This window comes from Phycodurus eques, chromosome 23, assembly GCF_024500275.1.
Source record: "Phycodurus eques isolate BA_2022a chromosome 23, UOR_Pequ_1.1, whole genome shotgun sequence".
NCBI lineage: Eukaryota > Metazoa > Chordata > Actinopteri > Syngnathiformes > Syngnathidae > Phycodurus > Phycodurus eques.
In genome coordinates this window covers 2,408,285-2,428,155 of record NC_084547.1, presented here as the reverse complement: position 1 = coordinate 2,428,155, position 19,871 = coordinate 2,408,285, and the positions used below count along the sequence as shown (strand labels likewise).

Below are 19,871 nucleotides of genomic sequence, written 5' to 3'. Positions count from 1 at the left end.
CACGTGACACCAATGAGGCGTTTTAGTGGGAGAAAGCAGCCCGGCCTGGGGTAGGCTGAATAAAAGTCACACGGGGCGAGAGAGAGAGGGATGAATTTGACAAGAAAAACAAACGAGAGCGAGGAGGAGAGGAAGGGGAGAGAAAAGACGCCAAAAAAAAAAAAAAAAAAGTCTGTGACAAGTGTAAGTATGAGAAAGTGACAGATCGCCGGGTTGATTTAGGTCAGCAATCAGAGGCCAGCTCCTGTCTGTTGTGAGATTGTGTGTTTGTGTGTGCGTCTTAGTTGTGGGGGGGGGGGGGGGGGGGGGGTGATTACATGCGAGAGTGTGAATGTGTCTCTCCTGCTAAAGGTCACACACGCACACATACACACTGAAGAATCCCTTCTTAATTGGATCGGGCCTGGTTAACATTATATGATTCATTTAACCTTTGTGCATTAGGTTGCTCTCTCTCTCTCTCTCTCTCTCTCTCTCTCTCTCTCTCTCTCTCTCTCTCTCTCTCTCTCTCTCTCTCTCTCTGTCTCACTCTCTCACTCACGCACACAGACACACATTTCTCACCGCTAACATAGACAAAAGCGCTATTGTGTGCAACCAGCCTTCTCCGAAGCAACCAACTGTGTGTGTGTTTGGAGGCAGGGGGGTGTTTAAAACAAGCGCACCTCACCAGCTGACCTCTGCCACCAGTAGACAGCATTAGTTCACTAATATAACGCTTGATTTAGTGGCCAGGATCACACAAACATGACCTGCCCCCCCCCTTGCCCCCCGCCCCCAATCAACTTCATGGACAAATTCATGTACATATTCTGATCTCGACACAAAAACAACAACAAACCAGGCTTCCTCAAATGTAGTAATTATTTTCCACTCGTTATTGTCCCAAAAACAAAGTTCAGACTTTCAATCTTGAGGCGACGCAATTTCACACGGCTCCTGCAGAGTGAGGGAACAGGCGGAGTTTTATGACAACTTCTCAGACAGTTCGTGTCCAAGACCGTTAATAGAAAAGCACATTTTTAGCAAGCAGATCTGTATTTTTAATTGATATTTTGACAGTAAGCGAAAATGACTTGGGCAATTTTGCTATTAGGATAATAATATGGATATCTTTATTAAAAAAAAAAAAACCAAAGATGAGATGTATCTTTTGCTTGTCTTACCCGGCAATTATTTTATATCTGGAAGCACGTTTTTTTTTTTTTTTTTTGGCCAGTCAGAAACTCCATTCCAATTCGCGGACTCTCGAACGCTGCAGCGCCGGCCCCTCAGACCTCCGCGGGGGCGGAAATACAGTTTCAGACGTCGACGTTCGGACACAAAGGAGGAGACATGATGGAGCGGGAAGGTCCACCGTCAAACAAACAAGGACAAACAATTGGCTGCAAATCCTTTTGAGTCACCATTTAAGCGTTCTAATTGCTTCCAAAACTACACAAAAGACGTCATTATCTGTGTGTGTGTGTGTGTGTGTGCGTGTGCGTGTGCGCGGTGTTTGTGTACGGAAGAGAGCTTCATTAGCTGTTGACTCGCCCTCCACTAATCTTCATTGTTGTCTTGTACTTTGGCTACATTTCACCCCGAATCACCGCGCCGCCAAGGTCACGACCCCTCGGGGCCCATAGGCCGCACTCCATTGGGCAGAGTAACTCATTAGCCGTTCCTGTTAGCAATGATTGTTTGTCGTTTCTCGCACATGATTAATTCATAGCAAAATACAGGAGGAGTTTATCTCCTGTACTTTGCGATGATCCAAATGAGAGGCCTTGGGGGAGGTCTGTCCGCTCACAAGCGCTGAAATATTCCCAAATGAATCCCCTCGGCTCCTCCTTCGGGGAATTATCGCCCGTAATACCGCACATCTGCTCTTGTTCTATCCGCTTATTATATATTGATGAAGTCGAGGGTGGATAATTGAATAGCGCCACCGTGGAGGGGAGAACCTCGGTCCCGTTTCTCCACTTGTACCTCATGTGGATCGAGGCGAGGGCGATGGCGCTAGCGAGCTCGCTCGCTAGCTAGGGAGCGAGCTGGCTTGCCACCCACGTGTTTCGTAAGTGTGTGCGTGTTCGTAGACCGATCTGGCCCCAAAAACGGCAGCTCACCAGCGGCTTAATATATGCAATTAAGAAGCTAATTAGAGTAATTAATTCAGCCAGGCCGGGGCCCCAGCCTGGCCCCGATTCACTGCGTTGGAGCTGCCATAATCCTTCACACACACGTATGGAATAACGCACACTCTCATTATGAGCGGCCTCTTTGTGCGCCAGAGAAGTTGGGAGCGACGAAAGGGGCGCAAATAAAAGAGCGAAAACGTGAGGCGTTGGGTGCGGCCTAATGAGTGAAAACAGTGGGCTAATTCAGCCGCAGCGCCCCCCGCTGCTTTCCTGGAGGCGCTGCGAGGAGGAGAAACAGGCCCTGTTGTGGCCATTTTTTTATTTATTTTTATTCCTTTTGCCCAAGACATGCTTTAGAATAGAGAATGGCTGCTCTGTTTTATTGCTTTAACCTTTATTTATTCCCTTTCGCCGCGTTCCACCTTGCTTGGAAGGCCGCGCTTCCCTTTAGGCAGGTCCCATTTTGGGATGGTTTGAAGCTTTAATAAAGATTGAAGTCCTGTTTTTATTCTACTTTACGATGTAAAAAGCCAAACAGTGTGGTTTGTTATTCTTCCATGATTGATACACGTGTACGCCGATCCAGGCTTTGTTATTTTTGGAGCGCAATTAGGAAACACGTGACGAAGTCCAGATCAGCGCGGCAGACGGGCAGCTCCTCCGACGACTTGGAGTAATTCAAGACGTTTCGATGAAATAAAACCAGCTGGAGACCAATTATCATGTTGTTTATTCAGGGATATACAATGCAGACGTACTTTTTGTTTAAGAAAACAAGTTTGAAATGACCAAACGCACTGGCTGTGCGTGTTGCATCAATACTTCGATTTGCACCGAACGAGCTGGCATTTGTCAGCCACTCAAAGGCAAATCGTCTTTTCCTATTGATTTGAATGTGAAAATGGCTGTAATGCGTATTTTAATGAGGAAAAGGAGAATTGAACAGTTTTTGTCCAACTGCATCGATTGAATGGCCGTTTTGCTGCTTTCTAGTGTGCCCACCTTGGCCACCTGGGGGCAGCATAAGACAGAGAGCTGCATATATTTATTGTTCATTGAAACGTTTCGGCTCATCAGTTCGGCACTGATATTCACTGTTCGACGCAGAGGATAAAGAATATATGACGGTGTACCGTTATGTTCTTTATCGCCATTTGTTGCTGCACAGATTGTGTTCAATCCGTGACTCAAAGGGTTACGGCGCCGCAACAAAAGATGCTATTCCATGAAGCTAGCGGACTGAAAGTCTCAGCTCAGTGGCTGTTTTCAATGAACAAAAGTGTTCGTTTGCAAGTCAAAGCCAAGTAAAGAAAAAAACCCCCCAAAAAACGTCCGAACGGCGGCTCGTAGCGCGATAAAGTTGAAAGTCGAGCAAACTCGTACCTCGAGACGCCATTGCAGATTTGATGCGGAAACAATTAGGGCGGGGATGGAGACAAACCTGCAGACGTGTCGACACACTCTGAAAACTGAAGACAGACCGATGCATCAGCGGCGCAAACACACTTACGCTCAAGAAAGGCGGACACGCACACAAACACACACATACAAACACACGCATCGAGGCTAAGACAACAGACAGATTGCCATATAGCTTGAACACACAGTTTGGAGCAGCCTGCTTTAATCGCAGAGGAGCTAAACAAACAACCGTCATCACTCCCTTTCTTTTACTGCTACACACACACAGACGCACACGCAAACGCACGGAGACCCTATATAATTGCACGATGCCTTCCGCTGTCCATCATCCTGCCCTTCATATTTCGCCCTCCTTCTTTACACTTTCTTTCTCTCCAATCTCTCCCTGCAGCGGTATGCAGGCACACATGTCAAGATGCATTATTTCGGCTGGCCGCCTCTCATGTATGTGTGTGCATGTGTATGCGTGTGTGTGTGTGCGTGCGTGCGTGCGTGCGTGCGTGCGCACACGTGCTTTCCTCCTTTTGGAAACAATAATAACGGTAGGCGGGGAGATCGGGAGGGGGGTAGCCAGCAAGAGAAAGCAGACTGGACTGTTGCAGATTAGCAAAACATCTCCGAATTGTACCGCATGTGCAACAACAAGGACACACACACACACACACACACACACGTACGCACACACACGCAGTAGGAACACAGTCACGGTGCGTGTCGTCCCCTCCCACGTTCCGAAAACATGCACGTCGGCTTCATTGAACTCCGTAAATTGTCTGAAGGCGTGAACGCTTGTTCGCCTTTGCGGCCTGTGATTGGCTGTCGACCAGTCCGGGGTGTCTCGCCCAAAGTCCGCTGGGATCGACTGTGCAGCCCTAACGTGCACGCTTGCTCTGAAAAATGGATGGCGTTCTGAGTATCAGCTGCAGTGCAGTGGTGCTTTTGCTCCAGTTTGAGACAAGTTTGGAGTGTTTTATCAAAGGGTCACCTTTCATGTCAGTGCGGGAAGGCCGAAGCCAAACAGCAGGTGCTGCTTTGGGAGGTCCGGCGTGGCTCAAGTCGTCTTTGCTTTTTGCAGGCTTTTGTGACTTTTACAACATTGGTGTTGAATGTGTGTTTTTTTTTTTTTTTTTTTTTTTAAGAAGCAAAAACTTCGGACATTTTCCCTCCACCAGTGGTGAACTTTTGAGTTTGTTCGAGGGCTGTCATAGGGTGGTCGCTTCGCCTGGGACGTTTTTCGAGACGCTCTCATTCGCCGACGCCCGCGTCACTCACCCGGCCGGGCCCCCGCCTGTTCAAGCCTAACACCATCAATAGTCGCAGATACTAAAGTAGAACATGAGGAACCCAAGTCTAAAAAAAAAAAATACCTGCACTTCACATTTACGTTTTGTTTCGTAACGGAAAATCAACTTTCATCCAAATCATAAGATGGAATACTCGATTCTAAAGCTGTTCGATAGCTTTACAATCCAGTGCTATTTTTCTTTATTAAAAAGCATAACTAAAAATGTGGTGTCTCGAGGGAAGTTGGAACAGATTATCATTTAAATTCATTTCAATGGGGTAAATTGATTTCTCAATTGAGGGGTGTCAAACTCACTTTTGCTGCGGGCCACATCGTCACATTTGATGGTTTCCCTCGGAGGGCCGTCATGACTGCCAACACGTTTACATCAAATGTTCAATTCACACATTACACGGAAAAATCGCTGACGGACTATGTTTGAAATCAGAAGCCAGTAAAATGTTGTTAATTCACAGTTTATTTTAAAATGGGGATTGGTTCCAAAAATGTTTGCAATCGACGCTATTAAAAGTGAAGAGGACTTGCAGTGTTGTCATTTTAGCGGGAAAGATGAAGTCGACGCACTTGAGTTGCTTTCGCGGGCCACATAAACCGATGTGGCGGGCCGGATGTGGCCCCCCGGGCCTTGGGTTTGACCCCAGCGGTCTAAATTGTCGTTGGGTGTCAATGGTTGAGTCTCTATACTGTACGTGCACTTCTACAACCACAGCGATGAACATTTTGTCGAGTTAATACCTAATTATGTAACTGTCATATCCGTTTTTGCGTCGGATCGCATGAGATTGTGTACCTAATGAAGTGGCCAGCCATGGATAGCCGTCGTTTGTTCCCTCATTTTTTCCCATCCTCAATCCCTTCCGCGTCCCGTCATCTTAAATTAGAAGCTCGCCCCCTTCTTCCCACTTGCTTTCCCTTTTCCCTCCAGATGCATGTCACAGATCGTTCCTCCCTTCAGACCGCCGACCCACTTCCCAAGAAGCAGACTTTTGTCCTTCACCTGGATACGTTCGCGCTCCAAAGATCCGTGTTATTTACTGAACTCCATCAGCCAGAACGTCGACTCTGACAGCTTGGGAATGTTGTAGTTTTTGTTGTTTTTTTCTTCAGATAAATGCAAAATAGGATCAGTGGGGTTTTCGCTCAAAGATCTCTCATCCCGCGTTGGCTTGAACGTTTTTGTGGGCCTGATGCCAACGCTATAAGCCAGCAATGACAGACAATGTCACAGTGGAGCATTCTGCGTGTGCGTGTGTGCGGTGATGAGTCTGACAAGTGACGGGGGGATGTGAAGCCTGCAGTTGGGTGTCGCTGTCTCCCGTTGTTTCCCCTTCGCTGCGCTTGAGTGACATCGCAGTACATCACGAGAGGATGTTTGTGTTTATGGAGAGGCGGCGAACAATCACACACACCCCAAATGTCTATTAACGGCGGAAATACAAGCACAATGTGCGACCCGTGTATATATAGACAGGCCAATATATGTGGAAACCTCCCAGGGTCCAAAAATGTGTTCGTTAGGTTGTTTCTTTGTTGATACGCGACCTGTTAATTCACTGCCAGTAGTCCCAGTAAACATGGAAACTTGACTTGTAAAGCCGTCGATGGCAGTGAATGTGTTAAATGGCTGACATCGATAAATGAATAAAAGCGCCATAGGACATGGATCGATGGAATTCAGTAACCTCAAATTTGTATTTATCTTTGCTGTTGAGCAGAAGCCTCGCGTCCAAATATCGTCAATTTTGTGTTTATTTTATTTAATTTTTTTTTACAAATGAGTCATTGTTATTTTTCCACATTAGCCAATTCAAAGTGTTGAAAACAGCTTCAGAACAAATCTACTAACTCTATGGAAGTGTTGTTAAACTCCGCCTCTTCCCTCACTCTGCGGGAGCTGTGTGGCATTATGATTGATTGAAAGTCTGATTTATTTATTTATTTTTTGACAATGAGTGAAAATAGTTAGGTTACATACATTTGAGTATGCTTGTTTTGTTAAAAATGGATCGCTGTAATGCAGAAGGAACTGGTCAGATTCAATGATTTTGTGAAAAGTTGCCCTTTTGAGAGATTCCGCCTGACAGTGGCGATGTATAATTTCATCTCAGCCCCTATTTTTTTTGGTCTTCCTTTTTCATTTTATGCTGACGAACAACATTCTCGCAAGACGTTCCAGTATCTTGTTTACATTTCCAGGATGTCCGTGTTCGAAGACGTATATCCTCCCAGGCAAGGTCCTTTAACACGCACACGCACACGTCTCCGACTTGCTGCGGGTTTTCCACGATGGATTTGAACGGTTTAGATCCTGCCGTGTTGGAACGAGCGGATTCTTGGAGCAGCTTGGGAATAAGAGGAAGAAGAAAAAAAACACAATCATGAGACGTTGAGGAAGAAGAGCTTGACCCATTTCTTCAAGGCCTTCAGTCTATTGGCTGAAGTAATGGAGGACGGCCGTGCGTGTGCGTGCGTGCGCGCGCGCGTGTGTGTGTCTATACGCTGGAATGCATAACATGCAAACACGCCGCTGAACTCGCCGACCTCAATGGGCCCACCAAGTTCGTCGCTCCGTGTTTGCGTGATAGGAGGTCACCGAAATAAACATTTCTAATGCGTGCTTCACTCGGAAGGGAGAGCATTTTGTAGCCGCAACACACACACACACACACACACACACACACACAGTCAAGAATGCCCTCGCTGCCCCGGGATGGGAGCGCTGTCCCAGTTGTGCGGAACATTGCTCGTGACTGTCCTACATGGCTGACACTTTAGCGACGTTACGTCACGCAGCAAGCCGCTCGCATTTTATTTTGTTTCGTGAGCCGTGTTTTTCCCGTCTGGGATTCACGTGAGAGCCTTCTCGCTCCGGCCTTTTTAAAAATGTGTCCAGAAAAAAAGGTCTATTGAGTGGTGCCTTGATATTAGAGTGACCCGACTTTCGGACTTGCGAGCAAAAAGTTAAGATACGATGACGGTGCAACCGCTTAACTTTGCCTTAGGAAAGTCCGCTTAGCGTAATGCTAACAGAGCCTATTAACAGGCTAACAAATAGTGTCGGTGTCGCAGTTATTTGAACGCAACACAAGTAGACAGACAATATAGCAACACTGACAGACACATATTCTACTTTCGATTGTATTACTATTATAGAAGTAAAAACTCAATTCGGCATCGGTCCCGGAATGTTTATTTTATTTTTTTTCTCTGCCTAGTGAAGGTGCATTTTTATATTTCTTTTGTCTATAACCAATTTTTATGTTTGATTTGTTTTTGTCTAATTCTTTAAACTCTATTGAATGATGTCATTGCGATGTGTTTTGATAAAGTAGACGATGAGCTCTTGAACAACTTGGTCTCAGGAACGTATTCGAAAACATCCCTGACCCTTTTTGTGCGCTCACACACGAAACATCAGCTGCCACGGAACACACACGCACATACACGCACACACACACATGGCTCAAGCTGGGCCTTCTCATGTATTGCGACACGGATTTAGTCAAAGACAAACAACAGCGTGACTGAAACAAGCAGCGTGGGGGCCTCCAGCGGCGCGTTTTACTCCGAGGCCCCTGGACCAACCATTCACATCCAAGGATGCGCATCCGTCCATGTGCTCCTCGCGTCAGCGCACACTTTTTTTTTTTTTTTTTTTTTCCTTTCCCGTGTCGAGCGCGCTTGGAGTTCACGGTGTCGACTTTGCGGGGCCATGTGTGAAATCGGGGACGATTGCGTGACTCCTCTGTAGCTTTTCCGTGTGCGTTTTGGTTGGCATGTGACACGTCATGTGGGGTCGAACACGTGACCGTGACGCCCGCATGTAAATGCTTTGATGTCATGAACGTCATGTTGTTCGTGAGAACCGTCATGCAAACAAAACAAAAAAAACAACTAAAAACTCCGTGGGGGGCTGAGGAAAAGAGGGAAATTGAAAATGTGAGGAAACTTCACTCCGCGCTGGAAGAAGCGGTGGGTTGTGGATCAGAGATGGAATGCAAGAGAAAAATAATACTTTACATTTTTTTTTTCTGTTCTGCCATGTGGAGACCAAATAGTGCCTGTCCTGTTTCAACCCAAATTCCGTTTGCCCGCAAACTAATAGCTTATGATGGCTTCATTAATGCTCAGCACATTTCTGAAAAGGCTTCAAGACAGTTTTTATTTTTTTTAATTTTTTTTATTTTTGGGGGTGTGGGTTCAGGAGCGAGAAATGTATGCCCTTCATCATCGCCCAGACACACATGGCGCTCTGGAGAGAGAGCAAAACAAATTTAAACAGGAAGGCAACTGTACATTCGACCCGACTGAAAGCGCACACATACACGCCACCCGCTTGAGAAACTAACTTGGCTCCGCGAAAGGCGAAGCCGCGCAGAAGGGAACGCTCTTCACAGACACACACGCACGCACACACCCAGGCGCGCCGGGAACTCGCGAAACTTCGCAGCAGATCGGCGGGGCGCCCCGATTGGACCCAACAGACCGAACCTAGGAGGAGGGGGGGGAAAAAAAAACTAAACAAAAAACAATAAGACGGTTCGTCGGCGGCAGAGAGGCAAGCGAAAAGCACGATGGTGTGAACAAAAGACATAATCACTTGCGATTCGATTTGATTCACAAAGCACAATGCTTACGATTTCAGTGCGATTTTAGAGCTCAGTGAAAATGTCGGACTTGTCGGCTTTTGAACGCGTCTGGTTTTGGGATGGAAAGACGACGGATCGTTGGCGTATGTTAACTATATCCCGCTGTGCAGTTTGTTTCTCAATGTATTTGCTTTTATTTTTGCTTTTATTTTACTCTCCTCTCCTGTTGCCATGTCGCCAAATTGTCAATTGCCATAGCTGTGTGAAGTGAATGAAAACAAATGGACCGCGCTGGTGCATTTGGGCGACAGGGACTCTCCACGCTTCGCTTTTTGCGGCAAAACTTTTGTCGTACAAAATGACATTTTAAATCAGCAGGTTACGTCGATGAAGGACTGATCTCGTCACCTTTTCGTTTCCTTTCCTGGCGTCCCGGTGTGACGGAGCCGGATTTTACTGATTTGGATTTTGTGAGACATCCTTTCTCTCCTCGGTCGTCTGGCGTTTCAACCTCCCTCCCTCCCTCCCTCCCTCCCTCCCTCCATCACTGCTCATCATTGTCTCAATTACTCATCCCTCCTTCGTCTCCCTTCTTCCTTCCCCGCTTTCCCCTTTCATCTCGTCCCAAATCGCAGCCACGGGCGGCCTTATCTTTCCTCATTTGAGTCCATTACTCGTCGCTGACCGCCACAAACGCCCTGAGATGGCGCGGGAAGTCGGGCCATCAGCTTTCGAGCCACATTTGAGTTACCGTTCAAAATCGCATGACATCACAAGCCCTCTCGTCACCGAAGTATCGGCAACACCTTGTCACGGCCGATCACGTCTCCCGCCCCCCCCCCGCCCCCCCCCGCACTACCTCCTCGCCTCCACTATGCCCGCTCGCCTTCCCTCCGGGTGTCGGAGAACATTAGTCTCAAAGTGGCCAAGGTTGAGCGGACGGGTCCGTTTCGTCGTCCTCGCTCATCAATTCCCATTTTGACAATATCACCTGTATCAGGTCAGCCCTTCTAATTCTGGACCGTCGAGCTTTACACCTTGGGAACGCCCCTGTATTCCCTTTTTGGACCTGAGAAAATGTATTTTGGCATCCCCGTGCATTATCCCTGCAAATGCACTCTTGTCGCCTTATTTCAAAAAGTATGCTTTATGCATTGACCCCGTCTCGCCTCTTCGCAAACAGCCCTCGTGCTTTCACACTCTGCATTATGCAGAAATAGAGGGAAGGAGGTGTGAGAAGTCAAGTTGCATCTTTTTCGCACCTCCTTTTTCTCTCACTCTCCTTCCTTCCTTCCTCCCTCCAACCGGGCTGATCGCTCGTGTGAAGGCACGTCGTTTTTCCAAATAAGCATGGATGACGTTTTGAAGAAGCTTTTTGATTGGCTCCTTGTGTGGGCTTCTTAAAGGTTGATGACGGATCCTATATTTTTCATGACCTTGTACACTAAATTCATTTGTTTTGTAAATGCAGAATTTATGTTTAAAAGATAATTGAAGAAAACCGAGAAGAAGACTGAGAACTATGTAGTACTCAATTGTGGGGATATAGCAGTCAACTTTTTTTATTTTTAATTGTTTTTTTTTTAAACCATTTCACTTTTCCTGATGTTAATTTTTTTATTTACCCCCCCCGAGCACCTCGTCATTGCGGTGCGCCGACTCCCCCGATGGGATATATTTCATCCGCTGGAGGCGCTAAAACATGTCGGGATGTGTGTTCCGGAGTTAGATTTTTTGCTATTGCCTCATTTTACATACTTACATACATTTTTAGAAGACATGTATTTTTCCTTTCGAGGGACTTGAAGCTATATATACTTGGGTGACCGCCCAAAGTTGGTAACCCCTAAATACCTGTTGGCGACCACAAACTTCTGCCTCCAAAACATCGCCACCTTTTTAGCTCAGATAAAACGAGCCTAACCGGTCCTGCAGCTTTCTATTTCACCCTGATAAAGACATTTCTGTCTCGGGGTCTTTTAATGCAACGCAATTACACATTCCAAATCTCAATTTAAGGCCAAATTGCCGGCCACAAACCCAGTATTAATCCGGTGTGGCTTGTCCTGGCTGAACAGGAGTCGCGGCGCTGCGAAAGCGGTCGAGTCCAAGCGACGCCGGCGGGCTTGTTAATGGATGCCAGCGAGCAGCTTAAAATGAGGACTTGTTAAAGTGCTCGTCGCCTTTCTCGTTTGACATTTCCAAAGTTTCGAGTCTGGCTTTTAAATTGCTGCTTCTGCAAATGTCACTTGTCGGCTCCCCAGATGGGTTGACGATATGCGCAGAATTTATCGTTTGGAATAGAAAGACATTGTGCAGTTTAAATGGATGTGGACTTTATGCTAGATGTGCGTGTCTGTGAGTCTATGTCGCTAACTGCCATTATGTCATTGCATCCTTGCAGCTACATCAGATGGGACTCGCCAAGGTCTGGACAGCATGAGGGGAGGAGTTTGTGCCACGCAGGGCATGAAGGTGGTCCTGAAAGTGGGGCAGAGTGAGTCCTCATGTGCTATTTTCACACTTTGTTTGTTGTTTCTTGTCACTGACTGACAAGAGAAAATACGGGATATTCGTCTTGTGTTTTATTTATTTATTTTTTTATTATCCTTCCTGTGCGTCTGCACCACACACACGCGCGCGCGCGCACACACTTGCTTGGTTGTGGGTGGCTCCTCTCAGTGAGCATATTAGAGCTTGTTAAGCGGTGGGAACAGCGGAGAAAGCGTTGGATCAGTCAGCTCTAATGAGGCCCGTTGACTCCCCGCGCACTTGCCTTTTAACTGCTTGCACCTCCTCCCTCCCTTGCCCGCACAACTGTACATTGCACACATAAACATGCCCACGGGTTTTTGTGGCAGCTTCTGAAGCTCGCATACATGTCTTATTGTTTTTTTTTTTTTTTTTTTTTTTTTTCTTTGGAAGGGGAATGGAATAACAAAAAAAAACAACAACTTTCAAACACTGAGGTTGCGCGTTCCCCGCTAATCCCGCGCCCGGACGTACGTGCGACAGTCAACGGTGAAAAGGTCCTTTAGCATTTCCACTCTTCATCCTCTCCTCTTCCTCAGCGCCCCGCTCCGTCCGTGTCGCCCTGTGTTTAAATTCCTTGTCCAAGTCCTCCATCTGCTTGCTGTCAACTTATTCTCTCCATTTTTATCACCCGTGCTGCTGAAAGGTCACGACCGCGTTGTTTGTGGTCTCTCGACACCCACGCGCGTCGGCGCATTGACTTATTTCGGTGCCCATCTATCTCGCCTGCTTCCTGTCACACTCGCGAGCGGCTCACTATCGATCCTGGCAGGCGCCTCCGCCCTCAACGTGTGTTTGTCGGGGTTCGTATTTGTCACTTTATGCCCAGTAAACTTTTGCTATCCGCAGGGGATATGGGCCCAGCCCGAAACGGCACGTAATTGATTCCCACACCCGCCCCGCCTGAAAAGCTTATAACTGCCTGTATTCATACTGTGGATTAGAATGCAAATACAGTGGTAGCTGCATTTAGTTTAATTCATTCAAGTTGCGGATTCAGTGTATTTTGAGCTCATGCTGTAAATTCTAAATGCTTCCTAGCCCAAAACATTCGAACTGAAAAGCAAAATTCATTAAAAAAACACATTACAAGGAATAAAATATACACAGTGGATACTACTCCTGTGCATTACTGCATGTTTAAGAGTTTAAAAGGGGTTTAAGAGTATATAAAGTGTTTATAAAGGAGTGTGGGGACGATTAATAAAAGTCTGGGGTGGCTCATACAGCTTTAAACTATGGATACCCAAAATATGTGGGCGGTACTTCGTGGGTTTCACCTATTGCGGGGGTGGTCCAGAAAACATATTTATATGCACTCAGATAGGCTGATTTAGCAAGAGCGTAGATTACAAGTCGTTGCGGCTTTGTTGCGAACACTCTTAAGGACGACCTCTTGACCTTGCACAATAAATAAAGCGCAATAACGGAGCACACCCAGGTATGTTAAAACACAACGGCTTTGTCTCGTGTAGTTGGAGTCACTCCGGCACGACAGTGAAAATGAAAGACGCTACACACATTTAGGACAACAAAACCCACCATTGTATAAATTACAGAGAGTAATTAGGTAAGAGAAAGTGTCCAATTGTGCGGGAGTATTGATCAATAACCCTCCGTCCTTCTCACAGGTCCATACGGGCTGCCCCCCAAAAAGGAGCCAGCTGGACGTTCCACCAACAGGAACTCAGGTCAGCAAGCACAGCAAATGGAAATGATCCACAAGATGGATGCAGGGAATAAGCAAAGGCTTGTCGATGGGGGGAAAACAACAAAAAGGAGCAGGGGGAGGGGGGGTTAAGAAGGTTGGGGGACAGATGGAGGATGTGCAGCAGTGACATCTGCGGATCTCTCTATTTAATTCCATATATTTTCTTTCCATCCTTCCCCGCTTCCTGGCTCCTCGGAGCTAAGTGCCGCAGGCGGGCAGTGGATGGCTAATAGCTACAATGGGCAAAGGACAAAAAGAAAAAAAGAAAAAAAGATAGATCGCAAGAGAGGGAAGAGGGAGGAAGAACAGAGGGGAGGCAAGGAGCCACGGCGAGACCAGAGGCAACATTTGTGAGAGTTATTACTGTCAGCCTGGATGGGAAAGGGGGTGGCAGGAGGGAAGGGCTGGCGGGGGCGACATCGGGGTGGGGGGGGGGTGATGGAGCAGGCAGAAGCGTGAGCGAGAATTCCGAAAAGGCAAAGACGAGCGGGTGAGCGACAATGAAGATGAGATTCTGTACTGTGCTCTGAAAAACAATCGAGGACTGCTTTGCAACGTATTCTGTGACCTTGCGTGTGCATTCAGTGGACACTTTATTAGGGACACACACACACACACACACACACACACAAACACTGTTCAGTTTCAGTCAACTGCTGACTAACGAGGGAAACACAAAAAATAGAGGAACTGGACTAAGGAGAGTTCAAAATAAGGTCGACACAAAATGTCTGCCAAGCTCCACAGGGATTAAAAAAAAAAAAAAAAAAAAAGGAACCATGTTTGTGTCGTCAGAACCCATGTTTCACACGAACATTTATTGCAGACGGACCCAGTGTTGGGCCAATGATAAACTTTGCCAAGAAATGAGAAAGGAGCCTCTGTGAGTGATTTTTAAGACACTGTTAGATGTGTAATGTACATGTAACACAATAAGTGTGAGTGAACTGAACGATAGTTAGCATTTTTGGACCTAAAATGCTAATCGCTAGCGCGCTAATGCTAATCTTGATTGCTAACTCTTTAGCATTTAGCATGTTGCAGTCTCCAATTCTGTACACCAAATGTATGCCATAACCTCAGTACCAACGTGCAGTTTAAGGATTGAAGTCTATCACTCATACATGAGAATAAAATACATGTTAGTCATAAAAAAAAAAAAAAGGCCTTCTTAACGGAGGGGGCGATTAATATTTGATTAGTCGATCAGTAATCAATAGGATTCTAAAACGATTCAGTACTGACGGTACTAGTTTTGACCTCATTTTATTGTGCAAGCGTTTCCAAAAACATCATTTAATCAGACTTTGCCACTTTTCTGTATGCTGGATGTAAGGCCAAGCTTATAATTATGTTCCTGCCTTGACCTTTCATATCTGAACCCCTTTGAAATTGGCATTATTCCCTGACTGTGATCCGCACACAAAGAACTCACGTTTTCTTTTTTTTTTTTTTTTAGTGAGTCTAGGATGGGGAAAAAAAAAAAAAAAAAAAAAAAATCAGAGAGAACGGAAAATAGGTGTCGAGGTGACGGAAGAGGGTTTATAATGCAGAGAGCCAGTGAAAGGTGACAGTCATAATGGAGATGGAGAATGAGGGATGTCAGTTAATGGAGAGAGGAAGAAAGCTGGCAGAGATGAGCATTAGCGCTTTGCTCGCCCTCAGTCCAGCACAACGGGGCGCTCGTGTGTGAGCTCAGTGCAAGGTAGGTCATTACTGCTCCAATAAAGCCAAGAATGGGAGAGGATGTGGGAGAAGTAAAAGGGGGATCGCGTGCCAAGAATAACGTGCCGCCAATCACAGGCGCTTTATACAGCAGCGACGTGCGCTCGCGAACCTTAAGCGGGTTCGCCTGCTCGCAACGCGGACGGCTTGTCGCTTAACATGCGGCGGCACGCGCGCACCTGCCGCGCCGTCGTTCGCCTGCCACTTCCCGAGGAGGTTGTTGCTTCGTAGGGATGTGTGTGTGTGGGTGGGTGGGTGGGTGGTCAATGCCCATAACAGAGTGGTAGCGCTAAGTCAACACTGTTGTTAGCTTGCGTGTTACCTTGATTATACACTGCGGCTGTGCCGCTACCTCAATGTCAGGGTGTTGAAAAGTGGTCCGGTCCGGAGCGCTTATTTTGCTCGCCTTCAATTCCAAAAAGCTGCATCCTGGTTAATCCGCTTACGAGGACATCCAAACTATTTTTAAGATTGAAAATAATTGAAATGCTAACAACTCAATCGCTTTGCCGGCTGTTTTCAAGTTTTGCAGCCGTTTTAAGAGCATTTGGACGGATCTTTCAAAAGCCAAGCACGATTGTGTTCCGTTGCAAAAGAGAAAAAAAATCATCAGAAAAAAAAATATGTTTCTCTCTTTCTTTTCATTCTTCAGTAATCAGCAGTAGAACACGGGTTGGTTTCAATAAAAATGCAGCTTTCTGACTAATCGGCGGAGAAAGTGACGCTTATATTTTTTTTGCTTTTGTGACACTCAAACGATAAATCAACAAAAACAAGACTGCGAAAGGTCTTTTGATGTCAAAATATTTACTTGCACATATACAGCTAAGAAACTTTTCTCACGATCGCAACGCAAGGCGTTGGAACAAGTTTTGCTCTGACCAACCAATCAGAGAACAGAAAAAAGCTGACGTCATTGATGACGGATTTGGAACTGGACTCCGTTAAAGGAACAAATATCGTTTGTGCTGCATCCACCAGGACTATTGACCTAAAGTGGCGTATGCTTTCTTCCAGGGAACTCAACCCATTCGAGAGGACCGAACACCTTCGGAGGAGCCGAAGGCGGCGGGGAGAACGGGCCGCTGCAGCCGTCCAACATCGCCCTGATTGCGGGCGCGGCCGGAGGTTCCGCTTTCCTGCTGCTGGTCACCGCCGTCATCTGCGTAGTGTGCTACAGGCGGCGGCACGCCAAGCACTCGGACACCCATCACCCTCCGCTGTCGCTGTCGTCGCTCACCAGCCCCAAGCGAGGCGCCGGCGTGGGCGGCGTGGGCAGCTCCAACAACAACGGCTCCGAGCCCAGCGACATCATCATCCCTCTGAGAACGTCGGACTCCGCGTACTGCCCGCACTACGAGAAGGTGAGCGGCGACTACGGACACCCCGTCTACATTGTGCAGGAAATGCCGCCGCAGAGCCCGGCCAACATCTACTACAAAGTATGAGAACTGGACTTCCCGGCCGTAGACCCCCCAGAATCACTCCGAGCCCCGCCCCAGGAAGTCCCAATGCCTCCCATCCGCCCGCCCCCCTCACCTTTCTCCCCCTCTCACCTGCCACAAAAATCCAACCACCGTCACACTTCAAGTGTGCGTGAAGGTTCGCCAGCCCACCGGGACACAGCCGGAACCTCTTCGAGGTGCAATTCCCAGAATGCACCTGGAAGTGCGTGACTGTGGTTTTTTGGACCTTCTGAGAGCAAAGGACTATATTTAAAAAAAATAAAAAAAATAATTTAAAAAAATAAAAAAAATCAATCAATAAAAAGCCCAGACAGTGCTGAGGAACTCCCAGTCGCCATACCTGCCTAGAACCCAGCAGCCCGCCCCTTCACAGTGCCATCAGCCAATCAGAGACTGGGCCCCCTTCTTTGCCGCTGACAGCTTCGGGATTTCTCAGAGCAAATAAAGAGGAGCGGCCTCTTGGACTCGGCCAATCAGAAAAGCCAGGGTGGAGGTCAACTGACCGGACCCGGGGCCCGAGAAGGTCTCTGAGCAGTCTTGGCGCGCTGACACTCAGACTCTTGTATATTTTAATAAGGCGTGTGTGCGAATGTGTATATGTGTGTGAGTGTGAGTGACAATGGCGTGACTGTGCTCTTTAGACTTGTCTTAAAAATACCAAAACAAAATAGTGAGCGGCTATCACAAAAAAAGAAAAAATCCAATCCAGTGAGATTTTTCTATGGCTATCAACACTTATAGATGATATATATATATATATATATATATATAAATATCTAGTAAATAGATGGTTTTTTTTGGTTTATTTTCTATGATTTATGTTGTATTTGACCAGCTAAAACCACACCTCTGTTGCCAGCCCCTTTTTCTATTCTTCACAATTTACCGTGGTACAATATGCCTTTTATATTCATTTAATCCCACTTTATTTTTTATTGTTTGTCAACCTGCCCCCCCACCCCACCCCAAGGTGTTTGTATATTTTTATAGCTTCTTGTTTGATGCGTGTAGTGTTGAAGTATAGACCTCGTTTGTGGAAGTGTTGAGGTAGAGCCATCTATGATCGCTTTTTGTTTTGTTTTATTCCAAAATGTTTAGTTTTTTTTCCTTTATGTGGAAAGAAGAGGGGATGAGGGCAAGAGAGAGAGAGAGAGAGCGAGAGCGAGGGCAAAGCAAAGCGAAGGACTGTGAGGAAATTGCACACGAACGACAAAAGGAGGACTGATAACGAAGGATCCGAATGGACAGGATGAGGAGGAGCAGCCTCGGCATCAAAACAAATTCCGGAGTTGGACTCATGCATCTCGATCACAAACACACACGCACACAAACCGCACATCGTGTTACATTATTTGTGTATACACTTACACACACGCTTGTTAATGACTGCTACTCTGATTGCATTGAAACACATACACAATCTCCCCCCCCCCCCCACTCCCCCGCCCTGAAAATTAGCAGCAAGCAAAAGCAGCAGATCACCACTGCAGGTGGTGACCAGTCGCTAGCGTTCAAGAGGCGCTATTTTGTTCACGTGCTTAGCGGTAAACGTTGTTTTGTGTTGCTCAGACATGTTTGTGGCTTCTGTGTAAACGGGGATGGCACACGCACAGCACTTGCGTTCAGGGTGTTTGCGCGCACATGTTTTGCGGTAAAGTTGTTTTGTGTTGCTCAAACATTTTGTGGCTTTTGTGTGAAATTGGTTGACGGTGGCATACACACACACACACACACACACGCGCAAACACACTCCAGCTTTTTTTGTGTGATCCTTCCTTAACTGTATTTTGTATCAGTACCTAACATCATCTACACTATGTATTAAGATGTGCTTTAATTGTCACATTCGCCCATGATGGTGATTATTTTTTTGTTTTTGTAGCCTGGTTGCTTCTGGCCGATATTTGACGGTTTTGAAATTGAGTTTAAAAAGACGAAACACGGTCGTGTGTGTGTGGGGGGGGGGGGCTCTTGGACGTCGCTCTTGGACAAGCCAAAAACTTTTGTTGTTTTTATGTTCAGTGTTCCCATCTTTGTCTATTTCGAACATGCAGAGAGAGTCGCACGCGTGCCCTCCGAGGCCTCGGTGGCAACTTGTGCATGTACTTGTGTTATGTACAAAAAAAAAAGTGGCTGCGACCTCAGTGGTGTTTTTTTTTTTGGGAAGGGGGAGGGGGGTGGAGTCCAGCAAGCATCCCCCCTCGGACCGCCAAGTTTTTCATGTTTTCACGTGGATTTGAACATCTCACTGTTTGTGTTTGACTTCTGGGTGAGTGCTAGCTGTCATGGAACCATGGAGGAAGGGGGGCGGCGGGCATAACCATCTGGTCAAAGTGTGTGTGTGTGTGTGCGCGTGTGTGTGTGTTTGTGCCATGCAGCCCCTCAAATGTGACGCGTTGTATTTGGGGCACCTCTGCATGAGGTGTGCGTGACGCCACCTCCCTCCCACCCCCACCCCCTTCCACCACACACACCTCTGAAGAGAGGAAAAGATGAGTACATTCCTGCTTTGGAGAAGAAAAAAAACTGTTGAATAATAAAAAAGACAAAACAAATGTTTAAGCACCACTTTTGATCGTGATGTGAGATTCATTATTGTGTTATTGCCTTGTTTCGTGCCGTGGCCGTGCGCATCAGAGGCTGGCCGAGCCGTGAACAGGTTGTTTTTTGTTTTCCTCTTATCGGGACTATAGACTCCTCTCGGCGGGGTTCCTTTTAAGTGTGTCTCTTAATACCATCGCCATCTCACGCACACACACACAAGCACTCCCTCGAATGTGATCAATTAACGTACCAAACCTGGCTTCGTTAGTGTTCCCTGGCAACCTATTGACAGACCTGATTTCATTCTCCGTCAACCCCTTTTGCTTCTCCTTTACCACCCACCGTCCGTCCATTCGTTGCTATAGCAACCGTTGGCGTCCCTTCAGTGTTTCCTCATTTGCCACCAGGGTGGGCTTGAGGGTGACCGCTTTGATCGATGGCGTGTGCGCGCGTGAC

The 19,871-nt window shown here is 46.8% G+C and overlaps 1 protein-coding gene across 2 annotated transcripts in view; it reads left to right on the top strand.

Annotated features, from left to right (window-relative positions):
* Nucleotides 1-19,431, top strand: part of efnb3b (ephrin-B3b) — a 46,047-nt gene extending 26,616 nt beyond the window's left edge. The window contains exons 4-6 of one of the 2 annotated variants that reach the window (XM_061669474.1): nt 11,842-11,934; nt 13,601-13,660; nt 16,423-19,431. In XM_061669474.1, coding sequence (XP_061525458.1) covers nt 11,842-11,934; nt 13,601-13,660; nt 16,423-16,853 — 584 coding nt within the window. In that variant the 3' untranslated portion in view covers nt 16,854-19,431. The remainder of the gene's footprint in view (nt 1-11,841; nt 11,935-13,600; nt 13,661-16,422) is intronic. The other variant, XM_061669475.1, reaches the window with a different exon arrangement.
* Nucleotides 19,432-19,871: the final 440 nt, after the last annotated feature.